A 25,774-nucleotide genomic window follows, 5' to 3' on the forward strand; every position below is an offset into this window, starting at 1 on the left:
GGAGTTTGTGATGATTTGTCTGCAGATTTTAGAGCTGGCTTACTTATACTGTTTTTATTGAAGAAATTATTCAGTGTGCACATGTTGTCACTGGGCAAAAAATTGCACAAGACTTTTATGCACACTGGTCACTATAAACTGAAAGGAACATTGCCTGGAGGAAACCCATGCAGTCACGGGGAGAACATACAAACTCCTTACAGGTAGTCGCAGTATTTGAACCCGGGTCACTGGTACAGTATTGTGCTAACCACTACGCTACCCTGCAAACTTTGCAAAGCAACTTGATTTTAGGGCCCCACAGTATTGACTCAGAGAAACATTGGGTTAGGTAGACATGGTTGGACAGGAATAGCCCCCAGTTTTGGACATTGGGACACCTATTTAACAATGGGACAGTTTCCATCCAACCTGTGCCAGCTTCACTGCTAAATTCATGATGCATTTTTGGTTAAAGCTGTTCCGGGCAGATGACTAAACACAAATTACATTTCTTACATACAGGTCTGTTCAGAGGACACCCGTGTTAGGGCTCCTTTGCTCATAACAGGGATGTCTTCATCTTAGCTGATAATACCCAGATGTAAATTTGCCCCAAACAACATTAAACGGATCATAGTTGGCCACTACCAAAGATGTAAGTTTCTTAAACAAAAATGGACAAATGTGAAGCTGTGGAAACAGGTACCAGCTAATTTCCGACCCTAAAACTGTTGTCAGTGCCCCAGTTAGACTCAGCAGTACTAACACTTCCCTGTCTACAACTCAGTGTGCACAGTGAAGCAGCTAATGAAGTCTCCATTTTTATAGACGTCCTTATGGCAATTTTCTTTGCAAACAGAATATATTTAGAAAACAAATCATGCAGTACAGTAACCATGCCTCCATAGTGTTGTAATTAAGGGCATCAAAAACACATGTCTTATAAGAAGGAACATCTACAAAAAGTGGAAGAGGGAGGAAACTAGTTCATTTATATGCATTTAATAATATTATGCAATCTCTTTTGTATATAGAGGTGTTCGCAAGTTTTTAAACCTTGGTCAGCCTCTTGCCTCAACATAGCCAACAAAAACTGATGTCCTCTTTGCTGGACAGCTTGCTGGAAAGATAGGCACTGACTACTTACCTGCTTTATGTGTAAGTGTGTATACTTGTTAGGGAGCAGGATTTATTCCCATATGTATATAGTTCCTCAGGCTTCTGCTTTATTGAGTTTCATTCCACATACCGTGTGCTTAGAATTTTGTACGAAACCCACTCTACTTTGTGGTGTGTGTGGAAAGCCCAGCTACACTGATCAACTAAGAATCAAAAGACAGTTCAAAGTCCCAGGAAGTATAAAGTTCTCTTTATTGGGGTGAATTTACAAGTAAGGTTGGTTATCCAGTGGACTTCACTGTAGATTCTTGAATGAAAGGATTCTCTTTTGTAATAATTAACAGATTTCCTATAGTTAATTTTGTAAATAACATGCCTGTGGAAACAAATATGAGGAAGCTTTAAGTCACAGCTGCCAGACTTTGGAGAGTTAGTCACCCTGTTGTTGGGGCTACTATAACTGGCTTCACTGGCCCTTGGATTAGGGAAGAGAAAATCCATTCCGGTTCTTGCTCCAGGAATTTATGAATCCATGTTGGAAATAGTGTGCCTGGATGGCGGATCATGAGATGACTAAATGGATTACTGACTGTCACAGCCCATCCTAACATGGAAAAATACAGGTGGAGACAATATGAAGGAAAACACTCTATACTGGAGGCCTGTGCCTTAAGCTTTATTATATAGTATTTTAAAGTAATGACAATAGGCAATTTAATCACTAACCTCTGCTGGCACTAATGGCCCAGAGGAGCTTCTCATTAACACAGCCACTTTTCCTTCCTTTCATTTAGTTTTCCTTCAACTGAACTCACATATTCGGCACAATGACCTCCCTCTCTAAAGTTCAAAGTAAGTTTATTATCAAAGTACAGATATGTCCCCACATAAAATCCTGAGATTCATTTTCATGCGGGCATACTCAATAAACCTATAGAATAATAACCATAACAGAATCGATGAAAGACAGCACAGACTTGGGTGTTCAATCAGTGTGCAAAAGGCATACAAAAAGATAGGAAATGTAAAATAAATAAATAAGCAATAAATATCGAGAATTTCAATATTCTCTAGGTAATGTCCTGAATTCCCAATCATATTTGGAAGTAATTAACTTCCTGATTCTCAATTCTGGATTCCTCATTTGAAAAAACTATTAGGATTTGAAAAAGTAAAAATCATTTCCCCTCAAAATACACAATTACTGCACTCCCAGCTCCTCAACATCTCCATATCAACCTACCTCCGAGGTGATCTTTGCAGCCATCTTCATGAGTTCAATTTCAGTGTCTGACTTGATAAGTCGCAGATATTGAACAAGAGTCCGAACCGGTTTGACTGCATTCTTGCTCTCAGACTTAGTGTCTACAAGGGGCTGCAGATAGTCTGTATGTAGCACTGAATGGATCGAAGGTTCATTGTCGTACCACAGCGTCCACCCTTCATCTAAAGAAGAAATGGCAAGGGAGGTGGGCAAAATTCATCAATCAGTACAATATCAAGAAAATGAGATAAATACTTGGAGTAAAAATCTGCAGTAGATGGGGCAAGTTAAGGATTGGAAATGACTGAATTTATTTTTCCAAAGAGCCGTCATGCACTCAGTGGAGAAATAAGACAAGACACGGGAGCAGAATTAGTCCATTCGGCTCGAGTCTGCTCCACCATTCGATCTTGGCTGGTTTATTTTCCCTCGCAACTCCATCCTCCTGCTTTCTCTCTGTAATCTTTGACACCCTAACTAATCAATAATCTATCAACCACTAGAATCAGAATCAGGTTTATTATCACCAGCTATCTGTGGCAATGAATTCCATAGATTTATCACCCTCTGACTAAAGAAATTTCCCCTCATCTCCATCTGAAGGGGCATCCTTCTACCCTGAGGCTGTAAGCTCTAATCCTAAACTCTTACTAATGGAAACATTCTCTCTATGTCCACTCTGTCTAGGCTTTCAATATTTGGCAGGTCTGTCCTCTGAACTCCAGTGCATACTGGTCCATAACCATCCAACTCTCCTCAGAGGTTAACCCTTTCATTTTCAGAATGATTCTCCTAAACCGCTTCTGGATCTTCTCCCAAGCCAATACATCCTTTCTTAGCAGATCCTAAACTGCTCGCAATACTTCGAATGTCTGACCATTTATATTCTAGTCCTCTTGAAATGAACGTTAATACTACACTTGCCTTCTCACCACTGACTCAACTTGCAAATTAACCTTTAGGAAATCATGCACTAGGACTACCAAGTCCCTTTGTACCTCCAATTTCTGAACTTGCTTCCCATTTAGAAAATAGTCTATGCCTTTATTCCTCTAACCAAAGTGCAGGACCATACACTTCCCTACACAATATTCCATCTGTCAGGTCTTTGCTCATTCTCCTAATTTCTCCTTCTGCAGTCTTCCTGCTTCCTCAAGACTACCTACCCCTCTATCTATCTTTCTATCATCCACAAAGCCGTCAATTCCGTCCTCCAGATAGCCTCCTTCACTGTTGTATCATATAATTCAATGATATTACATTACACCTTTTGTTTGATATTTATCAAATATTATTTGACACTAAATTGTATTAGGAGATAAAATGTGGGATTAGTGGCAGTCAGGTGGATATGGGTTTGAGGTTACATTTCCTTGCAAGGTTCTGTCTTGCATCCACCACAGCTGAAGGCACCAACTCATCAAGAGCTGATTGTTTCCTTTCCTGTGGAATTAACAACTCCACTCCCCCGACACTGTTTAGTCTACTGGATAACAGGTCACATGACTACATACTTAGCCAGGCGTAGGGACTGAAAGTGCTGGAGGATACAGTTTTGTAGAGGTCCTTCGAGCTGCACTACCCAACAACCCCATTTTAACCCTAACTTAGTCACAGGACAAATTGCAATGACCACTTAACCTACCCGGTGAAAAACCCACGCATTCCACCAGGAGGACACACAGAGACTCCTACAGAGGACAACAGGACTGAACTCTTACGCCCTGAACTGTAACTGCATCATGCCTTCCGCTACGTTACCATGGTGCCCATGTTGGGAACCGAAAATATTGCAAATACTGCACGGATCAAGCAACATCTTTGAAAAAGAAATTCTTCATTTGCTATTTTCACTACTTGTCGATTCAGAGCCACAGCAACAACCGTAAACTTCTCCCTCACCCAAAATGAACCAAAGATATACTGTATGAATGACTACATTGCACAGGAGGCTGTCTTTTGGGCTTCTACGCCTGTGTTTGCACTCAAATCTCCATTTCCCCTCCTCTTTCCCTGTAATCCAGCAAAGTTCTAAGCAAAGGCACTGATAACCCCCGCCCTCTCCTGCCAATTATCCAGTTGATACCATTTCTCATAATATATATGCCTCATAATTTTAAAGAGAAGTTAGTAAACGTACCCCTAACTGCTTCTGCTCTCTGGAAAAACCTTTCCCCCGATACCATTCTAATTAAACTCATTTGCACCATTTAGGTCTTTTATATAACCAAATTTCAGACTTTATCTTCAAGGACTCATCAACCAAAGCTCAAAATTGGCATCATCAGCTTTTTCATCTTCTGGAGATTCGTTCAGTTTTGCCTAGCCCAAGCCCCCGCACAATACGCTTTGACAAAAGGTCAGACCTGGGTCCTTTCTAGTAAGCTTGAGGAATGTTTTGCACTGAGCTCCCCCAGGCCAGAAACAGCAAAGGAGAGATGTCGAGCTCCTCTACATTGTATCACGTTACTCTGTGTTTCACCTTCTGGACAACACAGTTGCATTTCATTACAACAGGGGTTCCCAACTTCTTTTATGCCATGGACCTCAGGTTGGGAACAATTCCTGTTGTTTTGTTGCACAAAACCATCAATCCATTTCTTTGCACTCTACATCTGTGAAAGCTTGATGTTAACCAACCTTTAAACTTCTGCATATATTGCCGGAAATCCTCCGTGTTAAAGGCCTCATCCACCCCTGTAAGAGCAACAGCACCATCTACCCCAGAGCGTGGGCCATCCCATAGCTCTCGGTTCTGGTCCCTCCTTGGCACGAACAGGACAGCCTTATGAGAAGGCAGGCTCATTCCGGGAACACTGTGGAGCACCAGGACGCTGTCTGGCTCTTGAAAACCACAGAGGTAGAGAAAGTTGGTGTTCTGGTGGAATGTAAATGGGATGTCATTTGTCATGTAGTAAGTGGGATGGGACAGCAGAATGATGGCGTGGTCAGAGGCTCCCAGGGTCTCGGCTTCTTTCTGGATTAGACTGAGTAGTTTGTGCCGACGCAGTGCGTATTCTATCTGTGTCAACCTGGGAGTGACCTCGCCTGTAAATGAAGCAAAAAAGCAGAATAACATGAACTTCCAGTACTGGCCCACCCGCCCCCTCCTTCACCACTCCCCATCTCCTTTTCCCTCTCTCACTTTATCTCCTTGCTACCCATCGCCTCCCTCTGGTGCTCCTCCCCACTTTTCTTTCTTCCATGTCCTTCTATCCTCACCTATCAAGACTCCCCTTTCTCCATCCCTGTATCTCTTTCACCAATCAACTTCCCAGCTCTTTACTTCATCCCTCTCCCTACTGGTTTCACCTATCACCTTGTGTTTCTCTCTTCCCTCCCTCACCTTTTAAATCTATTCCTCATCTTTTTATCGCCACTGCTGCTGAAGAATCTCGGCCTGAAATGTCGACTGTTTACTCTTTTCCATAGATGCCGCCTGGCCTGCTGAGTTCCTCCAGCATTTTATGTGTGTTTCGCTTGGATTTCCAGCAATTGTAGATTTTGTCTTGTTTCAGAAATACAGAATTTTTTTTTTGATACACTACAACTTCCTGCTGAAGTTAGCACAGAGTGAGAGCCAGCTCACGTAAAACAAATGTCAGCATGGACCAGTTTGATCAAACGATCTGTTTGTACATTTATGTAATTTCCATCCTTCACTACAACTTTCTATTGTTATATGCTACATTGTAGAAAAACAGGAATTGCCTCTTTAAATCTAAGTTCCATTTTAAAACATGATAGTTTGAGTCTTTGAATATCAATCATGCTTACAGTCTCTTCATTTAATATTAAATATTTACTGTGGCCAGCTCTACAGTGCAGACGTACCCACTAAGAATAAGAACAAAACCTGTCCACTTGCAGTTGACAAGGACGACTCTTAGCCTCAAAATTTGACCTGGGATCCTAACTACTAGCCTAGGGATGATGGTGAATAAAGCCCAGAATAGAACTTCATAATTTATCACATTTAGTAAAAGACAATCCAATACAAACAATAAATGCAAGAGAAGTCACAAAGTCCATAAAAGTTGTATACTGTACACGTTCTCCGATATTAAATGGAACTATTGAAAAGTGAGCTTCAATAATACTTCCCCTGGTGTAGGAGCCATGTTTTCTGTGTTGTGTGTTTATTATGTGTAACTAGTCACATCAGTCGGAGTGTGGTAAAAGCGAAGGGGTAAGTTACCTATTCATGCTTATTTCATGGCAGTTTGCCGCTTGGGACCACGGACGTCATATCTTTGCATCACTGAGGTAATGCTCAACAATGCTCAATTGTATGTTTGCTAATTGCGAAATAAGGAATTCAACTCTTTGGGGCAATCATTGGAGCTGTGGGCATGTCACGCAAGTACAACAACTCTGTGGTGGGGGGGGGGGTCACAGGCTGACGGCAATTGTTTCGATTTGGTTTTGGATCAATCACCTGGCAACACGTTTGAAGGCACTAATTCCTAAGGGTGTAGTCCTACAAAGCAAAATCCAGTTCTCCGTAAGTCCAATTATTCAAAGTACTCAGATATCCTTCCCCCAGGACCACAACACTGAAATCAGCAATGAAACTATATAAGCACCAAGAGAATTATCTCAGCCAGACCTTGTGGGCTTGACTGTTTGATGTGGAAAAACCCCAGGAAACACATTCATCAAATCAGTTTTTTCCACAAACCTGTTCGGAGGAGATGGGGGTGCGTGAAGGGACTAGGCTGCCCTAGGTAACGTGTGGGGAGGTTCTTTTGCCCGGACGGCATGATGGAAAATCTTCTGTAGAGGCAGTTTGCACATCCTAAAGAACAGAAAGTATAGAGAGCCATTAAACTGCATTGAAATGACTAAGGTTTGTGATTCTATGCTCTTACTTTGTCCGTACACATTCACCAGCACTTAAAAACAATTATTGTATTTATTTTTTTCTGGTAAAACAGAACTTTATCACGAGAAGAGAAGAACATAAACTTAAATTTGTTTTACGGGATTACCCATAAACCAAACTCTTTCGACAGTGAAGAGGAAGGGGATTTTGATAAAACTCTAGTCCATTCACAGCAACACCCTGAAGCTCTAATTTTGCACATGGCTGGTTGACCCCAAGACAAATCCCGAACCAGCAAGTAATGACTGGATTTGCACCTCCAAGATTAGCTCTGCACGACATCAGAAGGATTTGGACACATTGTTGTTATGCCACTAATGCAAAACCTTGAGTTATCAAAAGCCAATTGTTGCATTCAAGGAACAGTATTCCGGACAATAACACTAAAGATATAGAAAGAAGTGAAACAGTATGCCATACTATCAAACTTCTTGAAATCTATTTTCATGTAATGGAATTTAGTTCCTCTGGCATATCTAGAGTTTCTGTTTCAGAAGGGCTGACAAAATCACATTCATGCCAGGCAGTAATCCAAGCAATGATTTTTACAAAATTGTTTTTATAAAAAATATAAAAATTTACATTCAGTACATAATAGGAGCAAATAATGTCACAGTAGGATATTGAGTTGGAGAAACCAGATACAAAGTTTTGAAATTACATCCACATCATGTGGTGGAAAGCCAAGATTAAAATTTCCATTTGTTTCTGTCAAAACTTCATTTCATTGTCACATTTTTCCTTGATAAATGTCACCAGCTCTGACTTACTCCTTTATCACCCTCTTTCACTCAGCTCATTCATTTTTTATGATTTAATATCTCCCATTCTTCACTTTGTATTCTTTCCATTCTTTTTCTGCACCTGAACATTTGTTTAACTCTAACATTTCTGAGTCATTATCAAAAAGTCAACAGCCCAGAATGTTGTTTCTTACTCTATAGATGCTGACTGATCCTCTGGGCATTTTCTCCTCTATTTTCCCCATCTATGGCATCCACAGCCTCCTCAACCATCAGGATCTTGAACCCGAGGAACACAGAGGAAACCGGAGACTCTTCTTATCACTAAACTGTTCCCACAACCCTATGGACTTGCTTTCAAGGACTCATCCATCTCATGTTCGTGATATTTATTTCTTTGTTTTCTTTCTCTTTGTATTTGCACTGTTTGGTGTCTTTTGCACACTGTTGGTGCAGTTGTTCATTGATTCTATTATGGTTATTGGATTTATTGAGTATGCCCTCAAGAAAACATGGTAGTCTAATGCTTTACAGGTGAACGGGGTTCAACTCCTGCCTCTGCCCGTGAGGAGTTTGTACGTTCTCCCTGTGACCACATGGGTTTCTTCCGGGTGCTCCAGTTTCCTCCCAGTCCGAAGGTTGGTAGGTTAATTGGTCATTGTACATCGTCCTGTGATTAGGCTCAGATTAAATCGGGGGTTTGGCTCGAAGGGCCAGAAGGGCCCATTACGTACTGTATCTCAATAAAGTAAATAAATAACTTTCATAGTTGTGTATGGTGACATACATGTACTTCGATAATTTTAAATTTACTTAATTTTGCATTTGGACCCCATCATCTTCTGTATTTGCAAGTATTTTACTGTGATGTCTGTTACTGAGAGAAAGTTAAGAGAAATTAAAATTTTTAAAATTAAAACGGAAAAATCTCCATAGATTGGGCAGCAACAATTAGTAGGAAATCAGTGTCAACATTCAGATCAGGGACTGCTCAAAAGTACTTGTAATTGACTTTTTATGACCCCCCCCCCCAATCTCAATCAGACCACGAAGGATGATACAACCTGTATTTGCCACCATTATCATAATGCCTTATGACATATGTACTGTGAAGCCACTTCAACTCAGTGAGTCTATACTGTCAAAAAGAGCTACTTTATTGCCCCTAAAGGAAATTATAGTGTCATGGTAGGATCACAAGTCACAGATACACAAATATTAGAAGAGAAGCTACCCACTTCCTGCAATTTTTCTCTTTAACCTAGTCTCCCCTGATTCCTGTCAACTCCCCTTCCCCCTCCTCCCAGGTTCTACCACTTACAAACTTTTGGGGCAATTTACAGCAGCCGATCATTGTGACACGAGAGGAAACTTAACGCACGGTCACAGAGAAAAGAAACAGACAACACCCAACGTCAGGATTGAACCTGGGTGTCCGGACAGCAGGTCTAGCAGACTTCCACCCCCCCCCCCCCCACCCCGCAAATTCTACATCTCACACTCACGTTGTTTAGAGCAGCCAATTAACCGAGCGCTACGGCCTCTCTGGATTAGTGTCCTGTAGCACTACAGCGCGGCCACAGGCCATTCGGTCCATCTAGCCCTATGCTGAACTACTAGCCTTCATGCGGACCTTCCACGCTCCGGTTGCGGGAGGCAACCGGAGGAAAACCAGACGGTGACAGGGGCAACACCGGCAGCACCCGAGGTTGGTCACGATCGGACCCCCCCCCCACCGCGGGCCACTCGGTCTCTATGGAGTCGACGTTTGGGGCCGAGACACTTCAGTCAGCACTGAAGCCGCGTCTTTATCAACCGTGCAGGTTGCAACAGCCCTTTTTAACTGAGAAAGCTGCAAGTTTTGACACTGACTCCCGGATTTATCCCCAACGCCAGTCCTCGGGCTGTGCTCCATGCACGGAGCGGCCTCCTCAACAGACATTATCATCAGAGAATCTAACCTCGAATCCTGAGACTCTTTATAGCCGAGCCGAGGTTTATTACTGTTTGGGGAACCATTATTAAGCTTTATTTATAACTGATTAAACATAAAAATCAAGGTAAAGAATCTCCACACATTCCCCATGCTGCCCGCTGCACCGGAATGTTTTCTCCTCGGCCTTCCTCGGCCGGGGCGCGTTGCCGTGACGTCACCGCACCCTGCTCTCACGTCCATTGGTCAGGAATTACGCCATGCTGAGTGGCTATTGGCTGGTCCGAAGGTCACGGAAGGTCAGCAGTCACGAGCCAGCCAGCGGGGTGTCCGGGCCCCTGCCAATCATTAAATGACTTCTTAAAAAATTCAGCGGCGCCGATTGTCCGCAGCATTTTGCTGCCGATTTCACCGCGCCACCGCCAAAAATAAACGGCGGGTGCAGGACTGTAGTTCGGTTGGCTTTGGGGTGGGCCGACTGCCGACATCGGAGCTGGCAGCGGGCGGGAAAGCAAGTTCGAGAAGCTTCTGCGAGGAAAGTGCACGGAGGGGCTGCGCGCGGACGTGGAGGGAGGCGAAGGGGGAGAGCGACGGCGACGGCGACGGCGGCGGACGGAGGTGCAGGCAGCATGGACCCGCAGAAACTCCGCGATCTCGGCGCCTTTGTGCAGTACTGCAAAGGGAACCCGAAGGTGCTGCACACGGCCGAGCTGGGCTTCTTCAAAGACTGGCTGGAGAGGTGAGGGGAGGGGAGGGCGTGAGGGCAATAACGAGGCAATGTTATGGTAGTGGTGGGGGGACAGGCAGGTGAAAAAGCAGATGCTAGAGTTCAGGATTCAATGGTTTTTTTCCCCCCCACAAGAAGCAGGAGTTAGCCTTTCAGCTCCTCGTGCCGTTTAGTTGGACCATATCATTAATCTAATAATTTTCCTCATCTTTCTTTAATACCCTTCCCCCCCCCCCCGCAAAAGGGGCTGGATTGAATGGGTTTAGCCCCCACACCCCCTTTGGGTATGTAGAGAACTGCAAATATTCAAACTCAAGTTCACTACCTCCGATATATGTCTTGAAATGTGTTGTGGCAGTAGTGCAAGGTAAAACTACTAAGTTGCAGTAAGTAGCGTCAAATGGTCAGGTGGTGTTCGTGGACCTTTCAGAACTCGGGTCGGGTGGGGTGGGGTGGGGTGGGGTGGGGGGGAGCTGTTCCGGAACGTTGAGCGGGAGTGTTTCAGGCTCCTGTAACTCCCTTATAGTGTTACTGAGAAGAGGCAATGGATGGTGATCCACGGTGATACCCTAATCACCATCCTGGGTGGTGATGCCCTGAATGATGGATGTCACCTTCGTGAGGTGCCCGCCTGTTGAAGATGCCCGCTGAGTCGACAACCCTGTGCAACCTCTCGCGATCCTGTGGGTTGGAGTCTCTGTACCAGGCAGTGATGCAGCCAGTTCAAACGCTCTCCACTGTACGTCTGTGTAAATTTGCCGGAGGCTTTGTTGTACTAAATCTCCTCAAACCTCTGATGAGGTACAGCCTCTGGTGTGCCTTCTTCGTGAGTGCATCCATTTGTTGTGCCCAGGATGTCAACATCTTCTGAGATGCTGACGTCCAGCAAATTTCTTCCTTTGTGCTGAATGGCTAATGGCAGTTTTAAAACTGACTGTCGGATCAATGCACCTGCCAGGGAAAATATCATTCCTGTGGGTTGTAATGATATCGCCTCTCTATTTTCTGAACCTAAGCTAGTCTGCTTTATTCATCTCTTCGTGCACTAAGCTGTGTATCTATCTGGTGAATTTTAGCTGCATTCTCTCTGGTGCAAGTTTACCTGTACCAAACATTAACGATGCCAGCACGTACACCATTTAGCTCTCCAGTTTCCAGGGGGTTTCCTTGGAGAGATGGGAAATATTTATTTAATTTCTCTGCCATTTCCTCCTCCCCCAATATTATTTCCCTGGTCCAAGTATATAAAGGAGTCCTGCCTCTCATCCTGGATCCTCCTACCCTGAGAAAAAGAATGACTAATTTGCACTCAGAATTTTATAAGGTTACTCCTCAGGCTCCTAGAGAGAATAAACCCATGATATCTAATCTATCATAGCCACAGTCCTCCATTCCAGGCAATGTCATTGTGAATATCTTCTGGATGTTTTATTGCTGCGGCATTCTATTTTTGGTGACCGTAACTGTGCACACTACTCCCAGTGTGTCCAGCTGATGTTTGTACAGCTGCGATGTGACATCCCAACTCATGTAAGCAAGGCCTTGGCCCATGGAGGAAAGCATACCAACTGCCTCTCTTCACTACCTTATCCACCTGTCTCAGCTCTTTCAGGGAGCCATGAGCTTGAACCCCAAGGTCTGAATGAGATATCTTATTTGTCCTTGCAGAATTTGACCTCTCAACATGCATAACGCTCTTATTTGGATTTAATTGTATTTGCCATACCTGTACCCAACTTGCCGTTTGATCTATGTCTTGATGTATACTTAGATAACTTCAATAACCCACAGTTCCACCAATTTTGTATTGTCTGCAAATTTGATAATCAAATCATCTGCGTTCTCATCCAATTCATCTGTATATTACTAACAATTTGGGTCTCTGTATTTTGCGAGGGATATGAAGGCATTGGAGAGATTTCATAGAAGGGTGACTAGACTCATTCCAGGTCTGCAGGGTGTGAGCTTTGTAGAAAGATTGAAAGAATTAAACCTTTTTGGCCTATGTATTCGTAGAATGAGGGGAGACATGATAGAAGTGTTCAAACATTAAGGGTATAAGTCAGCTGCTACTTGAAAACTATCAATGAGGGCACAGGGCCATTGGTAGAGACTGGTTAAAGGGAGATTTTAGATGAACATCAGGAAGCATTTCTTTACACGGAGTTGTGAACGCATGGAACAAACTAATTGGCTGTGTAGTTGAATAGTTCAACACACTATGTGAATAGGAATTTGGGCCGAACGGCCTGTTTTTGTCAGAAGCTTTCTAATGTTCTAACAAAGATCTCAGCACCTGTCCCTGCAGTATATCACTCGTTACAGACTTACTGCCAAAAAAAAAATTCATCCACCAGTACTCTTTGTGTCACAAAGCTAATTGTGGATCCAGTTTGTCAACTTTAACCTAGGCCAGCGTACCACTGGGATCTTGTCAAAAGCCTTACATTCACTTGAAACACACCTACACTGCCTTCATCAATTTTCCTAGTTACTTCCTCAAATCAAAAACTCGTATTTATGAGATATGATCTCCCTTGTACAAAGCCAGATTAATTCACCTAATCTGTCCACGCCCCTCAGAATCTTTCCCAACACCTCCTGCCATTAGAAGTTGTATCAGGTGCACCTGCGGAAAGAAAGGGTTAAAAGTTTCAAGTGGTATTTTATCAGAGTCCCATGAAGTTTTGCAAAACAACGGCCAGTATTGCATTGTATGAACTGACTGATTTGCATCTGGAATTGAGTCAGAGTAACTGATGATACAAGTCTAAACATTGATAGGTGTATTAAGGGCTAAAACTGGTCTCTTATTTTTATTACCGGTAGGCCTTGTTGTCATAGTTTGATTCTTTCTTTAGTCGGTAGAATCAGCATTTATCCAGAAGCATCGGGAAGGAATGTATCTTACTACAGACAATCTGGGGGCATCACTGAGAAAATGTAACTAAAGTATAACTACTTCGGTTGCTTCACATCCCTTATTATGGCTTCAGTTAACAAAAATCTAACCATGTTGGATCTAAAATTCACAATAATGTAACATCAATGGTTGTTTGCTGAGCAGGTCAAATCTTTAACTTGGTTTCCGCCCTTTTTGTTTTCCTAAATGCATCAGCTGATAAATACCAAGTCAGACCTGTTTATTGCCACAGAACTTTTGCTCAAGTCATTCTTTAATCTTCTAAGCTCCAGATAACCATGTCTCTGTTTAAGTTCCCATTTGGTTTCAAAATGTGTACTTGCTCCATGCTGGCTTTAAGTGTGCCCTAACCAGGGCTTTATATAGTCATAATATGTTCCATCAATTATATCCTAATCTTTGAGATAAGAGTGATGAGATTTCAGTAGTCATTGATTCTCCATATGCCAAGAAATCATGGAAAAGTAGAGTCTTCCCCCCCCAGCCATCTTTGAACCTTCATTGCTTCTAGTTTTTAACACAGGAGCGCTTTCTAAATCCAGGGTTCCCAATCTGGGGTCTACAGACCCCTCAGTTAATGGTAGGGGGTTCCATGGCATTAAAACTGTTGGGAACCCCTGCTCTAAATTGTAATCTACAGGATGACTGTTCTGATTATTGGTTAATTATATTAATTTGCCATATTTTTGTATCCTTTGATTATTTTGTTAATTTCACTTTGCAGTTTCTTCTATAGTGACTACCTTCAGTGATCAATGTACTTGGATTTGCACAGTTAGCATTAGGCCTTCTGGAGACCATGTTGATCAGAAAACTTTAAGAATTAGAATGTAGGCACTGCTATGACGGTTTGAGACAGCTTACTGCATTAAAGAAGCCATATAAATGCAAATAGCTCAGACTTATCAATATTTGGCTCATTCTATAGTCCAGTATCCTTTCCTCCTCCAATTTTTAAATCTTCTTTTGGTGGGGGGGGGGGGGGGGTATAGAAGAAGTGAATAAAGTAATGGTGTCCCTTTACCCTGTTCCCACATTTAATTTGGGGTCTTCATTCTTTGACTATATGTGTAAAATTTCCTTTAATATATGAGTAAGCAACTATAGCCATTTGAGAAAGAATTTGTAACATATCCAGCTATGCAAAAAAAAATGTTTACTCTTCTGGCTGGCCAATGGCTGAATCTAAGACCCTCCCTTGTTTCTGGACACTCCAATTAAGGAAGGTAAATTCCCAATATCTTATTATCTCTACTGTCAGTCCTGTTCGGTATTTTGTAATTTTAACTTCACCATTGCCTATTCTATTGTACAGAGAAAATTTCCAAGGTTGCTGCCCGAGCTGGAGGACCTGAGTTTTCAGGAAAGGTTGAATAAGGGTTAAGGGTGAAAGGTGAAATGTTTAAGGGAACTTGAGGGGAAACTGTCACTCAAAAGGTTTGTGAGAGTGTAGAACGAGCTGTCAAATGTAACTTTGATTTCAACGTTTGAGAAGTTTGTATAAATATGTGATGTGGATGCAGGTCAACAGGTGGGACTAGGCAATTTAATGGTTTGGCATGGACTAGATGGGCCAAAGGGCCTGTTTCTGTGTAGTAGTTTTCTATGACTATTTACTGTCTGCCTTCCATTAGCATTTCAGCTGAATAATTGAAATTTATGTTAACTGCTTTCAGTTGTTATATTTTAAAAATCTTTAAGACAAGTCTTTTTACTTGTAGGCCAGCTGAGCAAATTTAACACCTCAAGTCAAGTCACTTTTTATTGTCATTTCGACCATAGCTGCTGGTACAGTACATAGTAAAAATAAGAACGTTTTTTCAGGACCATGGTGTTACATGACACAGTACAAAAACTAGACTGAACTACGTAAAAAAAAAAACACAGAAAAAAAACTACACTAGACTACAGACCTACCCAGGACTGCATAAAGAGCAGAGAACAGTGCAGGCATTACAATAAATAATAAACAAGACAATAGGGCAGTAAGGTGTCAGTCCAGGCTCTGGGTATTGAGGAGTCTGATGGCTTGCGGGAAGAAACTATTACATAGTCTGGTTGTGAGAGCCCGAATGCTTCGGTGCCTTTTCCCAGACGGCAGGAGGGAGAAGAGTTTGTATGAGGGGTGTGCGTGGGGTTCTTCATAATGCTGCTCGCTTTGCAGATGCAGCGTGTAGTGTAAATGTTCGTAATGGCAGGAACAGAGACCCCTGTGATCTCCTAGGCGTTTATTATTTCAGTGTAATTTGCCACTTTATGAAAGTTCTCAGAAGTGAAATGACTATTTAGATGATGGAGATAATTTGAAGTTTTCGGACTAATGAACCTGATGCAGTGTGCTGCTAGTGTAAATTTCAGGTCTGTGTTTGTGATCACCTAAATTATGTTGGTTGTCAGTATTGGGCAAAATCTGGAGGTGAATTATTCCTTGGAAAGAAAGACTAGGGTTAGGATTGTGTATCAAGCCATTTTCCTCTGTAATGAGTATGGGTGCTCTTCTAAGAATTAGAGAAAATATTTGCGCTTATAAACTGAATTATATTTGGTGTAGATCACTGGAAGAAGAGAACTTGTTCTGAATCAAAACATTAGTAATTTATCTTCAGCAGACGGAAGAGTTCGAGTTCGCGTTCTGGAAGTTGCTGTAAGAATATATTGCTAAGTTAATTAAATGCATTTAAATTCTTAATAGTCTTTGAAAACGGGTGATGTTTCAAACCAATTACATCTTTGATAAGTGGGTATGGAGTGGAGCCATTGAAGCAGTAGCTTTTCATTAAAAGATTGAAGGCCACATGCCACTTACACATTGTACAGTATCATTTCTTGTGCTGTTGGCACAATACATAAGTAGAGGATTGTGTGCCTATTTCCCTGAAACATGTTGATTTTGTTTAGCCTATTTGCTGTTCTGGGCACAGTACACTTGACCTTTGTCTTCTGATCTGTTGGTCTAGTTGTGTTTATTTTTGTCTTTTCCTCCATTTCTTGAAATCTTGATCTAATTCAGCCATGTTCTTTTCATGGTTTGAAGTTCAAGCTTATTATTAAAGGATATACACTCAGTGGCCACTTTATTAAGTACAGCTGTACACCTTGTTAATGCAAATATTTAATCAGCCAATCATGTGGCAGCTGCCCAAAGCATTAAAAGCATGCAGTTGATTTTTCAGACCAAACATCAGAATTCAATATTGTTTGTCATTTCCAGTACACAAGTGAACAAAATAATTGTTACTCCAGATCTGATGCAGCATAAAAGAAAACACAATATGATAACCTCAGCTCATCAGGCTTCTCAGCTTTCCATACTTAAGAGAAAACAATCCAAGCTTATCCATTTGCAGATTTTCTCATTTGCCAAATTTATCCAACCTAATTATAGCTAATACCCTATAATCCAGGCAGCATTGTGATAAAATCTTCTGCACCCTCTGGCAACATCTGTACTGTAATGGGATGACCAAAATTGTATGCAAGACTCGAAACACCCTCACCAAAATCCTGTGCAACTGCATTGTGACTTCCTTATACTTTATGCTGCAGCTGATGCAGGTAAACATGGACTTGGATCCCTTTACATTAATGCTTGATAAATTGTGATTATCTTATTTTTGTATACTTTCCAAATGCCTATTTAAAAAATTAAATGCATGCTAACATATGAATTGGGGGAAAAAGATGGGCTGCAGCACCATTTAATGGGACCATGTCTGAGCTGATTGTAATTTCACTTCTGCATTTCACCCCCTTCTCATCAATTACCTTCTAATTTTTTATACCTTTAAAAATGCTTAATGATTTGGAGTACTGTGCAAAAGTCTTAGGCACCCTGGATTTTTTTTAAAAAAAGAATTTTGTTTTAGACATTTATTTTTCTGTCCTCTGTATTAGTATGTCAAATGGAAAAGAGCAAGTTTTAGATTTCCAAATACTCATTTTCAAAAAAATTAATTGTTTTTTGTACTTCATTAAAGAAAGCAACATAGTAAGTAATAGACCACTTTGTAAATAAAAACTTAATTACTTTGTAGGTGTTTGGCCCAGTGCATGATTAAACAAAGATAACAAACAGGTGCTAATGTTCAATGACATAATTAGTTGAATGAATTGTACTGATTAACTGAAACAGAAATGGGTGTAGAAGGAATCAAACTGGATAACCAAACTAAAAGGTGAGTGTGTGGCAGTTTAACCTTCAAATCAGCATAGTTACAAGACACAAGGTGGTCATCCTGCATCAGCAGGGTCTCTCCTAAGCAGAAATTTTGTGGGAGACAGGAATGTCAAAAGTCCAAGCTCTTTTGAAGAAGCACAAAGAAATAGGTTGAGCACCAAAACTGCAGTGGTTAGCCATGGAAACTGAGTGAAGCAGACAAGAGCTACATCAAATTGACGTCCTTTTTAAATCGGAAGAATCCAAAATTGCTATCAGCTTTGAACTGACAGGAACCACTAGAACCCAAGTATATCCCTCCACAGTCTGTAGAAGTCTTGTCAGAAGTGGTCTTCATGGAAGAGTTGATGTCAAAAATTGGAAACAAAACCAAAAGACTCACCTGTTTACAAAAACACAAGGACTGGGGTGGTGGACAATGGCAGCAAGAACTCTGGACTGATGAGTCAAAATTTGAAATTTTTGGCTCAAACAGGGGGCAGTTTGTCTGTGGAAGAGCTGTGGAGTGCTACATGGGTGAGTGTCTGCAGCCAACAGAGAAGCACAGTGGAGGTTCCCTGGAAGTTTGGGGCTGCATTTCTGTAAATGGAGTTGGTGATCTGGTTAGAATTAATGGAATCCTCAACGATGAGAAGTACAAGCAGATTCTCATCCACCGTGCAATATCATCAGGGAGGCGTCTGACCAGTTCCAACTTAATTCTGCAGCAGTACAGTCACCCCAAAGACACTATCAAGGTAATCTTCAGTGAAAAGAAGAATGAGGAGTTCTGATGGTACAGATGGTATAGTCTTCACAGAGCCCTGATCTCAATATCATCGAGGCTGTCTGGGATTACTCAGAGAGGCAGGAGCAAGCAGGGCAGCCAAGATCTGCAGAAGAACTGTAGCAAGTTTTCCAAGATGCATGACAGTGCACCTAAGAGACTGATGCAGTTTTAAAGGCAAAGGGTGATCATACCAAATATTGATTTGATTTAGTTTTTTATTATTTACTGCTCTTTATAGTAATTTTTTTGAAATTTAAAAACTTTTCATTATTTTTGAAAGCATCTTCACTTTTCAGAAATTTTTTACCTGTGTCTGAGACTTTTGCACAGTACTGCATGACCTGAGGCATTTAAGAGCTTCATCTTTTTTTCTTAAATGGGTGCTACTTTATTTTTAAGCAGTAATTCCTTATTCTAGATTCTCCTGCGAGTTGAGACAAGCTCTGCCCATTCAGATTGACAGGATTGCTTAGCACCTTGCATGTTTCAGTCAGGTCCCACCCCATTAAGCTCCAGTGGATACAAGCCTAACCTGCCCATCGTATTCATATGATGCTGGCTGCTGTGGACAATGGTCACGTCAGTGTAGACTCCCCTCTTGTGTGTATCTAGTGAAGAATTATTGCAGTCAGCTGTGGCTGATTTTTGTTTGCCCCGAACCATGGTCCTGTGATCAATTTCCTCTGCTATTACTTTACCTAATTCATTACTGAGCCCATGTCAAGTGCAATATTTCTGTACTTTGATCTTTTCATTTCAAAGCTAATAGAATCACATCGTTCATGCTTTTCCACCACTAAATTATACAAGTGTGTTTTATCAGATGGAAGGATCACTGATAGTTTTTTTTGATGTGTAATCTGGCTGCTCTGAATATAGCTGCAAGATGTTATTCAATCTGGTTTATGCATAGTGAAATCTAATCGTCTGCATCTGCAGCTTGGCCGTAATGCCATTGGAATGTGGATGCTAATATACTGGCTGGGTGTCCAGTTATTAGGTGCTGTTAGATTTAAGCATATCATCCATCAATAGCAGTTGCCTAGCAGACTTGCAGTTAATGAGTAATTTTGTCAAAGAGCTCTTATTTGGATGGAAAAGATAACAGTAATGAAAATGAGGTTTTAATTAGCATGGATGAAAAAAATCAACGCAATTAACACAGTTTTAACAGACTGAAGTGAACAACCCAGAAAAGTGATTTACAAAGATTTGTTTAAAATGGTAGACAGGAAGATTGAGGAAAGGGAATGGAGTGAGATTTCCAGGATTAAGGCAGCTGGTTGATTAATAAAAGACAGGGGGTGGGGGGGGAACTAGTTGAGCCAAATTGCTTGTAGATTTGACAAAGTTCTGTACAGACCCCATTTTTATTTTAAGAATTTGTGCATTGTACAATTTCAGTACGTAACCCCAATGCTTGAAGTTGGGGATAGTTTTACCATTCTAAATCTAAGCAGTTGGATTTAGCATGTGTGTCTCTCCTCTTGACCCTTCCAATCAGCAACACTAGATTGTACTAACTTGTGTATGATAAGCATTCTCAGAAATGGGCAGAATGGTTTCATGAACTCTCCGGTCTATATTGATTAATTAGTTAGTCGCAGTATTCTTCTAAACCACCCTGCACCCCACCTCCTCTTGCAACAGCTGTCCTTGGGGTGAAAAGTTACACCAAGGCCTCATCTGCCTCGGGCAGGCAAAACTTCTCACCGCACAATTGCTCGTAACATTATCCAATTACCAACTTTGCTGTTCATGTGATCTGGTTGTGTTTGTTATATTTGCCTTTAGAATTACAGGTTTCCCCCGCTATCCGAAAGTAGAGCATTCCTATGAAACCCTTCGTAAGCCGAAATGACGTAAAGCGAAGAAGCAATTACCACTCATTTATATGGGGAAAATTTTTTAAGAGTTCCCAGACCCAAAAAATAACCTACCAAATCATACCAAATAGCACATAAAACCTAAAATAACACTAACATATAGTAAAAGCAGGAATGATATGATAAATACACAGCCTACATAAAGTAGAAATAATGTGTAGTTTCACTTAACAGAATCGGGAAGATTTAGCCAAAACCGATTTGTAGGAAAAAAATCAGCATGTACACGCATGCGCGCAAGGCTTCACGGTCATGGCAGTCTTTCTCAGGGTAAACACTAGTTTAAAGTGAGCACCTTTCTTCTTAAGAGCGAAAATCCTCTTCAGATTTCTTTCGGTTAGCGAAAAACAGGTACTAATGTAGGTCTTTTGTAAAAACGAAGTGGCATAAAGTGAACTTTCGTAAAGCAGGGTATAACTTTCAGAAGTGGCAGGGTGGTTAGCAATGCTGCTTCATGGTTCCAGGAGCTTGGGTTCCATCTTGGTCTCATTCTGTCAGTGTGGACACTCTCAGTGACCGAGATGTGCTTCTGCCAGATGCCTCAGTTTTCTCCCACTTACCAAGGTTAGCTTATTACTGTAAATTACCCTTTCAGTGGATAAAGATTAAAAAGGTACTCTTGGCAAAATGTTCAAGAGCTACAGGAAAATAAGATAGGATGTGTGATTGCTTTGCTGGGAGCTAGCATAGATATTGATGTCCTCCAATATTGTCTTGAGTTAATATGCAGAAATTCTTTCAGTTGTAGGTATTTTTGAGATGTACTTGGGTCATGAAACTTAAGCCTATCACCCCTACTGGGGCATTGGCCGCTGACAGCAGCTCACTAGAATCCTGTATTCTGGGCCAGTCTTTCAAGTTGTCTCCAGGTTTAGTCCATCTTGGTTTTTCCCTCCTCTCCTAAGGATGAGGTCTTTGGAGCTTCCGTTGGTGTTACTTGTGGCAGTGGGATTTCATGAGATGGGGTTGCTAGCCCCGTGCCCAACCTTCCTCCTTTCACAGCCAGGATTGGGACCGTCCATGGCGGAGTTAAGGTCATGAAAGATATTGCTTAAATAAAAATCTTTTTTTTTTCTTGACTCTTGTCTGTTATCCCCATTGCCTCTCACAAAAGGCTGCATCTCATCTTGATCAGTTCTTTTGCCTTGCAGTCAATCTCTCCAGTCTTCTTCCCATGCTGATCAAGTAGCCTTCTACTCTGATTTGTATCGATGCTATCCTGAACAAATGATGGACTAAAATATGATCAGTAGAACCACTTGTGTAGGGACTACCATTAGAAATCTATAAAATGCAGAACGTTTTAGGTCGTTGTGCATCTTCCTCAGCATGTTTCCTTTTTCTGCAGATCAGAAGAGCTGGTAGATGCCTCCTTTCTCTTTCTGATAGTATTTTAATGGAACATGAATTTGCCTGTAATGTTAGCTCTACAATTGTGAACTTTAACTGCATTTGGAAACAAAAATGTTAGTCTTGATATTTTTGTGGGAGGTTGGCAAATGGAATTGAATTAGAATTGATAGAAATGGAACAAAATTGAGAAGAACAATGACAAAACTAGAGCACTGCACCTGTGCAGTGTTGGTCAATTTCTGCTGGGCTGACGTCATGCAGGCTACAGTTGATCTTGTGTCCTTGGGCTAGACAGGAGGAAAATCAACATTATTCACAGTGCCTGTGGAATGTCGATAGGTTTGTCAAGGGAAATTTGTAGCTGTTGTTTTCCCCATGTTGCTAGCCTCATACCCAACCCTCCTCCTTTCGCAGATGAGCTTTAGACAGTTCATCGCAGAGTTAAGGTCCTGAAAGTTATTGTTTTAAATGCAATTTTTTTTTTCTTGAATTTTGTCTGTTTGTTTATTTTGACCTACAGTGGGATGGGAATAGATGAACCTTGGATCTTTCTTATCCTTATTTTCAAATCCTACATGTTCTTTCCATTTAAACTTTCAGCCTTTAAAAATTTGATTTTCTTCCATTTCAATTTGTTGGCTTTTATTTAACCTTGTCTTTACTCATAGTAAAGGTTTCCAAGATGACTTTTGTGCATCTCACCCATTGCCTCGGTCTTTAGCAAGCTAGCACTGGGATTAACTCCTGATATCTCATATCCTGTACTAGGTGTCTCTGTCAAATTATTTTATCTGAGATGATCCCATGAAGCATCTTTGGATGTTTTACATAAAAGATGCCAACTTGTCATAATTATTGCAGACTCCTGTTTTAAGAAACATTGCTGAGATAATAAAATGAAATAATCCTATTAAGTTGAGCTAATTCCACATTATTGGGTTATTTGCATTTCAAATGCATTTGTAGGGGTGTGGTGAAGGGGGCAGGCATCATAAACTAGTGTTTCTGAAGCCTTGGATTAAGCGAGGCATGATATCAATGTTGCACTCAGTGTCATTTTTTGTGTTTTAAAAATTATATTATCCCATTTTCTTTGCAGTATGGGAGCAACTATCCCCCCACAGGCAGAACATCCGGAATTCACAGAGTCTCCGAAGGTACCTGATATCTTAGTGAATGTTGGAACTAATCACTGTGTCTTCCAGGAGCATTTATGGTTTCTCTCCCAAGCTAGGAGAGCTGGTTTCCTAAGAGGTTTTGTACCATTGATCAGGTTGGAGGATGGGTTTTGAAAATGTATGGTCCTTTGTTTTCTTGAGAGCCTTTCGATACCATTGAGAATTCTTACCAGTTTCTTGTACTGTGGGGGGGGGGGGGGGGGGGAATCAGCTATACTTTGAACCTGGTAATCAGTTGACGTCTTACTGTTTTAAGTGGAAGATAGAAAATCAATGTGAAATTAGATGTGTTTTTTTTTTGCCATGATAGATATAGTGTCCTCGATGGCACAATGAATCTTATCAAGGGCAGAGCAGTTATCAAGGGGCTAAACTATGATAGTTCATATAGTTATTTTTTGTACATTGACTTGTATTTCTGTTTAATCTGTGGCTTCTGCACTAGAAGTTGTTGGTTGTGCAAGTAAGTTTCTCCAAATCCATTCAGACCTGTTTCTGGGTACAGCAGGAACATCCATGGTCTTCACGCAATCAAACAGCACAGGGAAAAAGAAACTCTTCAGCCAGTTATCTTTGTTAAAGCAGCTATCTAATTAAATACTTTCAGAGTTCTGCATTATTTCCCCGTTTCAAATGCATGTGCATTTCCCTTTTGGACATGATTGTTGAATCCATTTCCATCATCTCTCATTTCTCCCCACAAAGTGGCTTATGCCATTATATAAAGTTTCTATACATCAAAAACTTGATAGATTTGAGCAGTTCTGTGCTCCGCTTCTTCAGAAAGAACTTAGCATCTCCATGCACGACACACGAATCCCTCACCCCAAGTACCTGTGCTAAATCCTGCTCTGCAGGCTCTCCAAGACCACGAAATGCTTCCTGTAGCGTGAAACCCAGAATGGATCAATAATTTTATAAAGATTTGTCATACTTGTTATTTTCCTAGCTTCAACAGTAGAGTATGTCTGAGGTAAAGTGAGCTAATTGATTCCAGCTGTAATCGTGGCTTCTCAACGCTAGAGAAAGTAAAATAGGCTTGTACTCGTACCCTTCTTTTGTCAGCGTTTGACAGTCTGTGCTAGAAAGTGTGCACATGTGTGGCGAGGTCACATATCCTGATGCTTATCATTAGCATGCACTTGAAATCTAGCCACTGCACATGTCACAGGAGGGTAAGGTTTCATGTAGGAGCGTGCTTTGTTGCAAGTCAGTATGGTAACAAAAAAGTTGTCAGTTCAGAAGAACCTTAAGTTCTCCTGATGCTGTTTTGCATGAACTAATTAAATTGTTACTAATTCAGTTGCCAAGGTGGTGACAATAACCTAGCTACCTTTTTAAATAGTAAAAGTTCCATGGGACTTCACAGTAGCTTTAGCAAAATAGGTGCATTACCATTCAAGGTTTTAAAGAGTGTGAAGAGGAAGGGAAAGGACAAGTAATGGGCTTGGATACAGAGGAGAGAAAGATGTTTAGGATTTAAGGAGATGTTGCTTAACCAACCGTCAATGTAGAGTCCTAGGCAGTACAGCATTGATACATGCCTGCTGCCTAACCAGTTCATGTCGACCAGTGAGCCCAGCCACCTAGTCTGAATTTTGTTCAGATGAGTGAGTACAAGAGGAGTGTGTGGCTAGGACTTGGTGTGTGTTAGGGTTTTGTATAATGTAAATAGACCAAGATGCTGCATATGCTGGAATTTGGTGCAAAAACCAAACTGCAAGAGGCGTTCGCGTCAGGCAGCGTCTGATGGGAGATGGACAGTCGCTGTTTTAGATTGAGTCCAGTTACCTGAGATAAATTTATCAAGGTTGAATGATAAGTAGGGAAGAATTAGAATAGTGAAATCCGATTATTTAAAATCGGTTGCAGGTTTCAGCAATAGGTGAAATGAATAGGGGCAGAATTATTGTCGTTTTAATGAGATAAAGCCACAAAGGAAAATGAGAGAGCCCATAGAAAAGTGGGAGTTTAGCAGGGCAGTGGGTATTGAGCTGTGGGAAAATTTAGCTTGGAAGGCAGGAGAAAAGGTGGAGAAGTAGTTGAATAATCTTATGAAGTTCAGAATTTCTCACATAGTGGAGGGGAACATCTAAAAGGAGTTTGTACTATACTGGAAATCCGTATTTGATAATTGTGTGAAAAGGGTAATCTATGTGCTGTTGATGTTTCTTGTGTATGTAGGTGGGTATAGATGTTGTTCTAAACAGCACAGAACTAAATGACTTAAATTTCTACAGAAAACCGATTCAGAAGAGAGGGCGCCACCACCACCTTCATCTCCGGAGCCAGCTTCAGAAAGTGAGGAGAGTGAACTTGGTGAGTGCAAAAAAAAATTGTTGTGGCCAAGATCAGTTCAGAAATTTCTAATACATTCTGAATTCTTCTTCCCCTTCCCCTACAGCTAATTGTACAGATTTATTAGAGGCAGCATAGTGCATGAAGCCAGTAGAGCTGTTGGCCTCAGCTCTAGCCACTCTGGTTCAATACTAACCTTTGTTACCTGTTTGCATATTCCTGCTGTGACTGCATGGGTTCCTTCTCTTTTTTTTTGAACACTCTTCCCCACCCCCAGCTATTTCACATACCTCCTATATCCCAAAGATGATAGGCATATTTAGCCATTTGAAATTGATTGTAGTATGTAGAATCTTGGAGAATAATTAGATTGCAGGGAAAATTAATGAAAAAATAGGATTGATTAGTAAACTGGCACAGATTGCTGAGCCTCTGGTGATGATCTTTGCATCATCAATAGGAACGGGAGAAGTACCATAGGATTGGAAGGTTGCAAGCATTGTTCCCTTGCTCAAGACATAACCCAGGAAATTTTAG

The 25,774-nt window shown here is 41.3% G+C and overlaps 2 protein-coding genes across 4 annotated transcripts in view; one reads left to right on the plus strand and one right to left on the minus strand.

Annotated features, from left to right (window-relative positions):
• Positions 1–10,137, minus strand: part of xpnpep3 (X-prolyl aminopeptidase 3, mitochondrial) — a 34,727-nt gene extending 24,590 nt beyond the window's left edge. Inside the window, exons 1-4 of one of the 3 annotated variants that reach the window (XM_073034062.1) lie at positions 9,955–10,137; positions 7,047–7,163; positions 5,006–5,413; positions 2,345–2,547 (exon numbers count right to left, since the gene is read on the minus strand). In XM_073034062.1, the coding sequence (XP_072890163.1) occupies positions 2,345–2,547; positions 5,006–5,413; positions 7,047–7,163; positions 9,955–10,012 (786 nt within the window). In that variant the 5' untranslated portion in view covers positions 10,013–10,137. Of the gene's footprint in view, positions 1–2,344; positions 2,548–5,005; positions 5,414–7,046; positions 7,164–8,348; positions 8,971–9,498; positions 9,928–9,954 lie in introns of those variants that run through there. The other 2 variants (XM_073034064.1, XM_073034063.1) reach the window with 2 other exon arrangements.
• Positions 10,138–10,252: 115 nt separating this feature from the next.
• The window catches only part of st13 (ST13 Hsp70 interacting protein), a 40,678-nt gene continuing 25,156 nt past the window's right edge, over positions 10,253–25,774 (plus strand). The window contains exons 1-3 of the mRNA XM_073034067.1: positions 10,253–10,665; positions 22,861–22,918; positions 25,180–25,258. Coding sequence (XP_072890168.1) covers positions 10,556–10,665; positions 22,861–22,918; positions 25,180–25,258 — 247 coding nt within the window. The 5' untranslated portion in view covers positions 10,253–10,555. The remainder of the gene's footprint in view (positions 10,666–22,860; positions 22,919–25,179; positions 25,259–25,774) is intronic.

This window comes from Hemitrygon akajei, chromosome 31, assembly GCF_048418815.1.
Source record: "Hemitrygon akajei chromosome 31, sHemAka1.3, whole genome shotgun sequence".
In the NCBI taxonomy this organism is placed as follows: domain Eukaryota; kingdom Metazoa; phylum Chordata; class Chondrichthyes; order Myliobatiformes; family Dasyatidae; genus Hemitrygon; species Hemitrygon akajei.